General features: G+C 40.2%; 1 protein-coding gene across 1 annotated transcript; it reads right to left on the bottom strand.

Moving 5' to 3' along the window:
• Nucleotides 1-714: 714 nt before the first annotated feature.
• On the bottom strand, nucleotides 715-10476 carry LOC142406762 (transthyretin-like). The gene is given in 6 exon segments (XM_075495694.1): nucleotides 715-953; nucleotides 3220-3355; nucleotides 8015-8154; nucleotides 8956-8990; nucleotides 10387-10435; nucleotides 10438-10476. Coding segments are annotated over 6 exon segments (507 nt in total). The 3' UTR covers nucleotides 715-845.
• Nucleotides 10477-12247: the final 1771 nt, after the last annotated feature.

Here is a 12247-nt window from a genome sequence, read left to right as displayed (position 1 = left end):
TACAGCTTACCTTTTACTGTCTCTAAAAATATGAAGAGACTATGAAGATGATGCTTCTATTTTAGGACTTTTTTTAATAATGGCTAGAGATTTGACTTATTAGAGATTTAATTGGAATGCACCTGAATACAGTAGCCAACTGGGTTAAAGATCAAAGTTGTTGAAGAGAGTGCTAATTGAAGTTGCTTCAGAACTTCCCAGATTGTTTGAGCAGCAAAATTTCCTCTTGAAACAACAAAGTGCTGAGGTTTGCCTGAAGTTTTGAGTGAAGCTACACAGATTTTAACTCTTTCAGCTCTCTGTATATATATATTTCAACAGTCTTTCTGCATTGTTTGTTCTGCTGCTAGGTATTCAGAATTTCTCCTGTTTACTCTGTGGCCTAGTTGATAGTCGGACTGTCTCTTCTGTGTGTAAACAATGAGTAGCATGGATGACTTTCCTATTGGGAGTGTGTTTGGTCAAATTGTTTAAGGTAGCACAACTCTATAACTTTCTTATTTTGAGCCAATGCATTTGGTGAGACTTTTTTAAGGTAGTGGAGGAAGATAACAGACCCAAATTAAGTGTTAATTTGCTTCTATATGCCATGTATGGCTTCCAGATTTCTTTTGCACTTGAACACCAATCATGACACCTTAGAACACAATAAAACTTCACCAATAGAATCAAAACTGTTTTAAAGAAGTAACATTTTATTGGCTTGCCTGAAGTTTGCCAGGTTACAAAATGGAAAAAAAACTAATGTAGCAAAAAGTTATGCATTAGCAGTAGGAAAAACCTTCCTCCTAAAAGCCTACAATAGTTCTAGTGGAGGAGGGTATTTCTGTAATGACAGTACACGTTTATTCCTGGGGATCACTGACAACAGCAGTGGTTGAATAAGAGAAAGGACTGAGGAGAGCAGCAATGGTATAGTGGCGGTGACCGGAATCATTAGCAGTGAACACCACCTGGAAAAGAGAAAACTTGTGATCACAATGAACAACGTACATTCAAAACTACCTTATTAAGAATTAGCAAGCACACTCCATTTCCTCTGCAGACTACTTTGCCAGTTTTGTTCAATCAGTGATTTTACCCCTCTGAAGGGTAGTGCTCCCCATTACTTTGTGATGCTCACTGAAGACTGAGAAATTTGTGAGATTTGGACCCAGGTCCACAAAGATTCATAGAATCATAGAATGGTTTGGGTTGGAAAGGACCTTTAAAGGTCTTCTAGTCCAACCTCCCTGCAATGAGCAGGGACATCTTCAACTGGATCAGGTTGCTCAGAGCCCCATCCAACCTGACCCTGAATGTTTCCAGGGATGGGGCATCTGCCACCTCTCTGGGAAACCTGTCCCAGTGTTTCATCACCGTCCTTGTAAAAAATGTCTTCTTTATATCTAGTCTGAATCTACCTTCTTTTAGTTTAAAACCATTACCCCTTGTCCTATTGCTACAGGCCCTACTAAAAAGTTTGTCCCCATCTTTCTTATAGCCCCCTTTAAGTACTGGAAGGCTGCAGTAAGGTCTCCCCAGAGCCTTCTCTTGTTCAGGCTGAACAACCCCAACTCTCTCAGCCTTTCTTCATAGGAGAGATGTTCCATCCATCATTTTTGTGGCCCTCGTCTGGACCTGCTCTAACAGGTCCATGTCTTTCCTGTGCTGAGCGCTCCAGAGCTGGACACAGTACTCCAGGTGGGGTCTCACCAGAGCGGAGTAGAGGAGCAGAATCACCTCCCTCGACCTCCTGGCCACGCTTCTTTTTAGGCAGCCGAAAACAGGGTTGGCTTTCTGGGCTGTGAGCGCACATTGCTGGCTCATATCCAGCTTTTCATCCACGAGCACCCCCGAGTCCTTCTCCTCAGGGCTGCTCTCAATACCTTCATCCCTCAACCTGTATTGATACCAGCGGTTGCCCCAACCCATGTGCAGGACCTTGCACTTGGCCTTGTTGAACCTCATGAGGTTCACATGGGCCGACTTCTCGAGCTTGTCCAGGTCCCTCTGGATGGCATCCCGTCCCTCAGGCATGTCAACCACACCTCTCAGCTTGGTGTTGTCCCGGTCCTGCCAAAGTCTAAGCTGCTGGGACGTGAGGACTGTAGGGTTCAGTTACCTTGTACACAGACAGCCATTGAACTTTGCCCACTTCCCAGGCTAATTTGTTGACCTGTAGGCTACTACATCAAAGGAAAGCTTCCTCAACAGCCTAGCTAGAACAGTCTTAACCAGGTGCTTTTAACTATCTTTTGAGGTGAAGTCCTTCCATAGTCCCCAGCAACTTTCAGACATCCAAATGCTTAGGGAATATTTTTGAGGATTGTTTATTTGACCTAAATGACTCAAGCCACACCTCAGACTTTTATGGACGTGGGCCTCAGTCATAAATGTTTTAGTCTTCCACAGAGCTTCATAAACTTGAGGTTTAAAATGTTCTACAACACAACTGGTAGCCATTCTAGACTACTTAGTCTGGGGAAACTTAAATTTAATGGCAGATTAAGCCTGAAGGATTTAAACAAATTTTTTGGAAGTGCTAAGTAAATATGATAGAATAAAGCACACAATAAACCAGTGTGGGGCTGAGAGCAAAGGGAGGCACAAGACATGATTATATTGCTGGCCTGCTTATGAAATTTAGGTATTGATGAAACAGCCTATTTTTCCTTTCCCACTATGGTTATTTCTTTATATTTTTATGCCTTTTTTTTCTATTGCATATTTCAGTACTGAGCAACATTTTAAAAAAAAGGGGCACATCAGAAAGAATCATTTTATCCTGTAATTACAGATCATACTAGAATTCATGGATTTTCAGGTGACTGATATGAGGGAAATCCCTCTCATTAAAGAAGAGCTCATTTCCTACAAGATGAGGGTGTTCAAATTGCTATGTTCCTTCAGCAATGATAAAAGCAGTCTTTTTTTTTTTTCTTGTTTGTTTTTTAAATGCTGTGTGCTTTTGAATAATGTAGCTCTTTTTGAACAGAGGTCCCTGCTGGTCTGAAGAGGTGAATGGGCATAGCTCCACTTTGGAAGAGCTATGTCAGTATTTGCAGGGAAGTTGTCTACTTCCTTTGGCTTAGCTGGCTATATACTGCCTTTATTTACACAATCTTATGTAGCAGTGAACCATTTCACCAAATTCAGTATTTAAGGACTGTATTTGTTCTTTCCAGGTGATGCCACTACACAGTATATAGGTTATTCGGTACATTTGCAAATACTTACATCAGCATATTCATGGAATGGGGAAAGGCCGAGTCCCTTCCAGTAAGAGCTGGTGTCAAACTCAACCCTGTATATTCCTTCTACAAACTGTTCTTCTGTTGTGAGCTCATGGATCTCCCCATACTCTGTGGTTTTCCTGTAATGGTAAAATATCTACATAAATATTTTATACTGCCATTTAGATCCTAAACAGAAACAGTCAATGTAGAATATTAAATAGCAGAGGTGCTGCACAGCCAAATTCTACATTGAATAGTTTCTAATAACCTGAAATAATTCCTTCCTTCTGTGTAGTGTATGTTTCCATCTTACAGAGCCTGTCCTTGCTACCAACTCATCCATATACATCACAAATCAAAGCTGGCTGGCTTTTTTTGTCATTTCTGTTGCTATGGCAGGGATTATAGTTAAGGCCTCTCTTTTAATATCATGTTTAACTTGTACCAAGTGCCCTCTGGAACCAGATGTTAGTGGCTTAGGAAAAGGATCATCATGATGAAAGGCAAGATGCCAAATCTCAAATTATAATTAAAGAGAGAAGAGAGATTTTAGTGGAAAATTATTTTATTATCTAGTTATTAGCACTGAGGCTATACGTTTTACCCCTACACACTGATGTGTTTTTATGTGACCCTGAGTGGTAGTGTCTTGGAACAGCAATTTAGCATCACAAGATTTTATTAATTTGAATTACAATGCCTGGGTCAAAGAGCAGGGCCCTCTTCCACTGGGTGCCATATAAATGAGCAATAGGAATTCCCAGCTCAGAGAGATTATGTACTCAGCTCATAACAAAAAACTGTGGGTGAATGAAGTCCAGAAGCAAGAAGGAAATATAGCTAGCACAGCACCCTATTTGTTTGAAAAGGAGCAAGCTTTATATGACAGCTGTTTAAATATTTACATACTTAGCTCCTAAACCCCATTTATCTCTTTTCCCTCCTTTTACTTTATTTCTGATTTTTTTACCATTTTTTTTTCCTGCTGAAAGTATTTATTTGATATTTATAGCACTTCATAACCACATGATGTAGTTGAAGGAAAAATGAAGAAAGCCTTGACTTGAAGAACTAGTGGAACTTGCCTATCTTATGGTAAGGAGTGGTTGTCTAGGCAGAAAAAAGAAAAGCTTGAGAAGGAAGAGAGGGAGGGGAGAAAGCAGTGACATGCTGCTTATCAGAGACAGAATCAGCTGGGCTACTGCAGCTTTTCTCTTCCAGCCTCTGTCTCCTCCTTCATCTTATTTGTCAGCTTTGATTAATGGTGGTAAGTGAAAAAAGTCTGAATGACAGAGCTTTTGCTTAAATTGAGAAGCAACAGGATTGAAAACCCCATGCTAATTTTCAGGTTTCCTTATATTTCAACTTTAGCACTTTGAAGACTGACAGAAGTCTCACTGGTCCAGCACAAGTGAAATCAACTGTATTCAGGGCAGACCAAACCTGCAGGGAATCCAAGCCCTGTTTGAAACGTGGCTCACAGGCAGTTTGTGAAGTGTGCACATCTGTTTTCTTCTGGTTTAATTAGTACTTCCCAGCTTAACCTATATTGCCTTAATGAAAGGCAATAGCTAAAAGGACAAAGAATTCATTGGCGAGTGTCCTTGAAACCGTGAAACAGAATTGCTGAGATCCTGCAGAAGTGTTCAGAGTGCAAGTTAGGAATTCACATACATCTGCTTGTAAGTTGGATAGTCTAGACACAAGCCAGTTAAAAGGAAAAATGGCGTCTGCCTCAAAATCTATGTGCAGGTAAACAAATAAGTTTTAGTTTGAGAAAAGTGTGGATGCAGCTTGAATGGTGCTTTCCCTAATGGGTGCTGACCCAGAGTTGCAGATGTTAACCATCCAGAACAGCTGGGAAACTGGAAACGAGAGTTCATGTGACGACTCTCACCCACTACCGGGAGTTAATGGCACTTTCTTAATTTTAGTTATTAAGTGGTAGCCGTTCAATGCGAGTGGTCTCACAAGCAAACCCTTGAGCGTTACTGCTGCACTGACAGCCAACAGGACAGTGTGCGATTCAGAGCCTGGATGGGATTAGCACAAGGCAGAGGATGCCCTGCGTTCGGCCCTGGTAGCAAAATGCTACAAGTGATTCCTTCTGAACAGCACTTGTATTTCTGTCTGAGTGGGGGAATAAATATAGTATGGCTGCTTATTCTTAACAGGATGCCGACTGCCAGCATCTGCTGTAAGATGGACAGTTAAATTAAAAACGCTGTGCTTTTCCAGCAAAAAATTTGCAAACTACTGGTTAAGTTACTACGGCTCCAGCCTAGATGGCAATCCTGATCCTCTTTTTCACTGTCTGGACCTTAGTTGTATAATGTGACCAGGTTAAACCTAAACTGTCTGTGCAATTACATTTATGAACTCTTGGGACACATGCTGCACTGAGATAAGCTCTGCCCTCAGATGCAGACTGCTGAGACAATATCTCGGGAACATGAATTATTATTTTGGAGTTTAAACAAAAAAGAAGGGTGGGGAGAACTGCTTCAAATATGCTGCAGTCTTTTTTTTTTTTTTTTTATGATTTACAACCTAGGTCACATTACAACTATGTCTGGTGAATGCAACTCTTGAACTATGTGATAAAACCTAGATTTCCAAAAACATGTGAGGAGTGAGAAGGTCAAAGCTAGTCATGGGAGGAGCTCATATAGAACCCAAATCACATGCTTCCCAGGTCTCTCTGCCCTAAAGCCTTCCTCAGTGTGTCTCAGCTCAAGTTATCTCTTCTTTCATATTTTTTGGCTAGATTAATTTTGAAATACTAAAGTCAGCTGTTGCTATGCTAACTTCCTCCCTGTCTTTTAAATACTATTACTCCAAATTCACCAGTTGCTAGGTGCATTTGCTTAATTCCCTAAGATGTGTTAGCAAAGTAAAACCAAACAAACAAAAAGGTAAAAAAATAACTTTTATAGACATTTGTACAAAATGTAACTTTTCCATATGCATCTGCTAGGTACTGTAACTTCAAAATATTATTAACCTGACAGGAGTAGTTACAGATTGTGTTCCTTGATTGCATTCAGATTTTCATCTGGGTTAACACAGAGAAACTCTAGTTTTCCCAAAAGAAAAAAATTGCAGTCACGTGTGAAAACCCAGTTCAAAACAAGAGTCATCAGCTAAAGTCAATGGCATCGCTGAAAGCAGCCTTGGTTAAGATGCAAGTCAAGGGAAAGGTCAAAATCTTTACCTGCAATAAAAATTGTGGTTTAATGTTCCTCCACTGCCTTCCCCCAGCAAAATGCTTCTCACTTGCCTAGAGTTAATCTTCTCAATTTATATTTAAGAAGAAGTGATTTGATTTTCTCAGGGGTGTACTGACCTAAAGTGTCAACAGTGGTTGGCTAAGAACTGCGGGATTTGTCTCCTTGGGCTTGTTGAGAACAGCATTGCAAACTGAACAAGAAAACACTGTTATGCCCAAGAAGTGAGGGCATTTAACACTGATGTTGCATTTATCTTATTCCTCTGTAAACTGTATTTTGTATTACATGCTCAAGAGCACTTGATGAAACATTTGAAATAATCTGGGTTTCCTAATAATGGCAGAAATACTCACTAAGGACAAGACATTATCCTTGTCTCTGCTTTCCTTGAAAACAACGTGTCATTTTTTCATGGGGTTTCTCTGTTTGTTAAAGTACATAAATCCATTCTGAGAGTCATTTGTTCCTAGATTAACACTCAGCATTTGGGAGTGGAGGTGTTTGTTTCTCCTGCAATCTCCTAACCTTTCTTGTTCCTTTTCAATGGGGAGAAGTATTTTTTGTTTTGAGTTTTATAAAAAGAAATCCTTCAGACGGAGAGAAAGGTACCTCTCTCCTTTGAGTCTTCTCCTCTGGTTTTTTCTGCAGCATTTATGTAAATCATGCTATAAAAATCCTAGTAAAAGACAGTTGGATGCTCTGGTGGCTCCTGTCCATGCTTGTGCTTGTCAGTTAGTGCTTGAATATCCTGCTGTTACTAGAGTTTTCTCTTGACTTATTTAAAAGTCGGATTCAATGAGTTGATACAATGAAACTTAAATGCTTGTATACCTCACCTATTTGAATTTTAGTAAACTGTAATCCTCTGTTACCCATACTTTTCCCACAGACTGAAGATAATAGTATTATTGCCTGCCCTTCAGTGATGTTCTCAGGATGCTTTGTAAGTATTAAGCTGTCATTCTAGTGAAAGCCATGCAAATCTATAGCAATGACCACAAACAGATACTGAGATTGTGCTTCTGTGTTGTGTTACAATGGGACTCTCTAAAACTTTCTGGTCAAGGAGTTTCTTCCAGCCAGCACGTTTGTTACACAGTAGAAGACTAATGTGCTTATTATTTGCGTGTGTACGAATAAAGCTTACAGAGAGGATTCAGTATGTGACTGTTGCAAATAAAGCTCTATATCCATTGCATACAAAGACAGTAGGTTAGTCTTGATTACCTAGAAAATTCTGGTAAATAGGCTTTTAATTTTTTTTTTCTTTTTATAGAAAGGAAAGGTAGTACTGAAGCTGGGAGAAAAATTAATTATTAAACCTATTCCTTTACAAAGATAAGACGAGCATCTCCACGTATTTTTGCAATTAGCATGTATTTCAGTCATGGATAAGTTCCACTTGAATCTGATGGATTTTAGACCAGAATTCACGTGCTGTTAACAGTGGTAGTGTGACACGTGCTAAAAACATATTGCTTTTTTGATCAGAGCTCCATTCCCCTTATATCTCAATTGTTTGCCCGAGGCACCTTGAAAATGGCTCTATAGGACCACATAACTTACCCAGTAGCAAAATCCTGCCAGCTTCCATCTGCAGCCTTTTTAAAGACTTTAACAGCTACATTAGCTGCAGGACTTCCTCTGACTGCATCCAGCACTTTCACCATGAGAGGGCATTTGGAATCAACAGAGCCATGGGAGACCTTGGGGAAAGCAGGAGAGGTTGTATAGGAGCTGTTCACCAGCCCTACAAAAACCTTCTTTCAAAGAAAAGATAGATTCTTATTGCAGAATTAACATTGACTTAAAAGCAAGTTCTTTGCCAAATGGTATTGAAAGCTAGTTCGCAAACATCTATTTCTTAAAGCAGAATATCTTAAAGCTTTATACTGACAACTTTATTGTACACACAGACGCACACACACACAAAGAGATTGCTTGATAAATATTTAGAGTTGCATATGGCCCTGGGAAAAATGTTATAAAGTATACCTTTTTAATGAGGTCACAAATAAGAAAATAGTACATTATTATAAGTGCAGGCAGAGTATGTTAGCCTAGGAAATAAAAAAACCAAGTACCTATGACGTCCTAGGGCTGAAAGAATATTTGTTTCTTGAGCTTCATTATACTATAAGGAATCCCTAGTCATACTTCAAAAATACTTTTTTAGTGCTTTAGAGAAACACTTGTTTGGTGAAGAAGGTAAAGCTACCTCTATATTGAAGATGCAGGATGTGAGTCATGAACTGACAGAAACAGACAGAAATAAAAGGTCACACCTCCTAGATTCCTGACCTTTTCATAATATCCTAAAATAGATGGGTAAATGGCAAAAAAGAAGTTTTAAGAATTCTGAAGAAGCTACTTAAAAAATGGTAGTAAAATAACACTCTAGGAAAGCCTAATGGTTACAGAATGTCATGGATGAGGAGGATGCTAGTCATCTAGAAAATCTAGATTATCATTTTGTAATGATTGAGTTTGAATAAAAAAAGACTCACCAGTGGTGCAGCTTCAGAGAAAAATACCAGTCCAGCTAAGAAAACAAAGAGCACAGAGTGAAAGGCCATTCTGTTTGCTGTTAGTGAGCCTTGGTGCCAGCAGCTAGGAGCTGAGGGGATTTGGGATTTTATAGCCAATCCGACAACAAAACAGGCTACTTATTGGGTACCCATATGACTCCAAATCTGCTGATTCTGATTATTTGCTTAGTAAACAGTCCAATCCTAGAGTCAGTCCATGAATAGCACTGCCATTGCAGGCAATGGAAGGACTGCAGGATCACTAGAGCAAAGAGAATAAGTAACGGACACAAACATGACCCTTGCCTGGGGAGATTAGACTCGTAGAAAGCCCTCCACAAAATGATGCAAATGACCTTTGGTTGCCCAGAAATCCAACCAGTTCTAGGAGATCTTCTTTACCTTGCCCTCAGGTTGTGCACGATAATGCCCCACTGCTTTCTCTGCGCCTGCTCCATGTTTCTTCTCAGTGTATTCAGTGCTTTCTGAAGACCAGTTCCCACATATAGATGCAGACTCAGTATATGGGAGATGGAGTTTGTTCATTGTCTAGCTCAAGCAGTGCTAATGGTCCATGCTGGGTGACAGATTCCCAAGCAGTTCCCCTGCTTGTTGAAAAGCAGCAATGTTTCTTTCTGAAACCTAATTTAGATAGGATCTGACAACATCTGCCTCTCACCAGACGTTTCTAAGGCTTCATCTTGCCCAATCTTCAGGTAGACATTGAGGTTTCATCTTAGTCACTGGGAAGAGACCTGGAGAGATCTGTCCCCTTGGGAAGATAAAGGTCTCAGAAAAGTGAAATGAGTCCTCTCTTGCTCCACGTACCTCAGATGGAGCCAAGGCAACTAGCATAGACTAGTAGCTTATGTTAACATCTAGCTAGCGTTCTAGTTGCCAAACTCTTATTATGCTGGAAATGTTATTGCCATGCTCTGAAATGTACATTTAGGTATAGGGTTTTCAGGGGGGAACTCAGCCCCAACCTAAGTTGGGAGAAGATGTCAACTGGGGGAGTAGGCATGGTGTAGCTGGATTTCTCCAGCTGCATCACATAAAAATTGTCCATATTGTACCCTGTGCTAGTTGAGAGACAAAGAAACAGTCCTGTTCAGCATATCCTTCTCCGCATGTCCTAAACAACCCTGAGTCTACACATCTGTTCTCAGGAGCTGGCACACTTAGTTTTTACTGATTTCACAGTATTCTAACAAAATGCAATTTTGCCTCTTAATTTGAACAGGATTATGATGAAGGTCTTAGAGGGAAGTCATGGACGGTATTTTCCAGTGGCTTTCATGCCTTCAGGCTGCTTTATGCAGTTGTTCTCTTCAGGCAAAGTTGGCTTTTGAGAAAAATCTATATTACAGTAATCTCCTGAACTGGGATCAAAGCGCCCTTTGTACTTACAGCAAAGCAGGCTGATACGTAGGTAGCATTCTGCACTCGCTTTGCATGCACGTAGAAGGCAATGCAAGGTGCCCAGCAGTAACAAATCATGCTGCAATCTAGTGCTTGTGGGTTGTATTCAGATCTTGGAAAGGTAAATACTGCTCTTAGATCTGTGCATCAACACTTTACTTGATTATTTTGCTCTCATTGTTTGTAAATATTTCTCTGAAGCAGTAAAGCTTTGTATGTCAGGAAGGGAAATTATCTGTATTCTAGTGCAAGTAGGCTGTCCTGTCATTTGCTATCGGCTGTTCTGCAAGGAAATAATGCCAAGGAGCTAATGATATTGGCACCTGCCTGCATGTGAAATTGCTCTCCTATGGGAGAATGACTTAAAAAAATAATTATTTTTCCTAGGTTTTCCAGCAAGGTAGCAGTTTCTGAAAAATCAGGTCTACAGGGATAGTACATTTCAGCTGTCCATATTACCTATTTTACTTTCCTCTTTTATAACATTGACCTTTTGGCAGCTGGTTTTTAAAGCAAATAAGAAGCATGGAAAATTCTAACCCCAAACATTAATTTTTTTTCTTGTCCTTCATTTGCTGTTTTTTTCAACTCTTGCCATCACATACATAGCCTAGATAGGGATCCTTTGACTATTAGCAGGGGCACCATTCTGAAGGGAAATTAGGCTCCGTGTGTTTGTGAATCTCCATTCACACATTTTGCAGATAACTAGATTATTTCTGTAAGCTCTAAGATAGAAGTGGACTCAGTGAGAAGGTAAAAAAAAAAGTCTTTATTATTTCTCTGATCTGGAAGGCCATGGAGTGTCTAGAATTTATACAGAATTCTCTTAAAATCCTATGTGAACCTAATTTAAAATTACTATAGCCTAGTGAAACCAATTCTAGGTAGGTCTTCCTCCTTCCACTGTCAGCCTCAACCTATTAGCACAATATGCTAATGCTTTCCATAAAATGTATGGGAGGGCTCAGGAATTTGGAATAGCTGGCTGAGAAGAATGATTCTCCCTTGGTGGAGAATCAAAACATGTGATTGTGGGAGGGAAAAGGAGAAAGGGGATGGGTAACTGCTGGGCATCCAACAAGTGCTGACTGACTATTATCCATTGTTGTTAAACCTTTTCTGTGCAATGGGAGTCTGAAGCTTATAAACTGAATAACTTACCCCAGACAAAAAAATATGGGAATGTGAAATGACACGGGGCTGAGCACTGAGCAGTAAGGGGGGCTGGGAAACTCTAGGCCATCTGGAGGAGTAGGGAAGCTGCCATGAAGAGGAGGGAACAGGGCAGCTCCCAGAGACTGCTAGCAGGATACATGCCACAAGGAAAGCGGTGCAACACAGAGCCTTAGCACAGAGCAATAGCATAAAAGCCCTAGTGTAAGAAAAGAGTATACAGAGTCACTGAAAACTCCTCAGAAAGAGATATTTAGGAATCCTGGTGTGGAAGAAACGGTAGGGTTGCATAGCTAATACAGAGATAGTATAAGGCTATTTGGGGGCTAGGGGACACACAAAACGCAGAGGAACTGGTGATCACCCAGCACCCAGGGTGATTAGGGGGCTGGAGAAGAGAATGGCAAAGAGTCCCTGGTGTGCACAGTAACCTCAGCCTTATGGAAGCCAAGAAGTATGAGACCCCCAGTTATGGAAAACTTTAGATAATCCTCAAATATGTAAATGCTTTAAGGCTTATCTGAATTCCAAATCAGTTGAAGTTCATCTCTGAATAATTAGAATTAATGCCTATTTTTAATGAAAGCATGTTCCCTGCTTGGAAGCATTACAGTGTTCAGGTCAAGAACAAACATGTCCCGCTAATACTCTTGTTCATGTCAAGGATTTTTCC

The sequence above is a fragment of the Mycteria americana genome, chromosome 2, assembly GCF_035582795.1.
Source record: "Mycteria americana isolate JAX WOST 10 ecotype Jacksonville Zoo and Gardens chromosome 2, USCA_MyAme_1.0, whole genome shotgun sequence".
In the NCBI taxonomy this organism is placed as follows: domain Eukaryota; kingdom Metazoa; phylum Chordata; class Aves; order Ciconiiformes; family Ciconiidae; genus Mycteria; species Mycteria americana.
The sequence above is the reverse complement of the archived record's forward strand: the minus strand, read 5'-3'. Positions and strand labels throughout refer to the sequence as shown.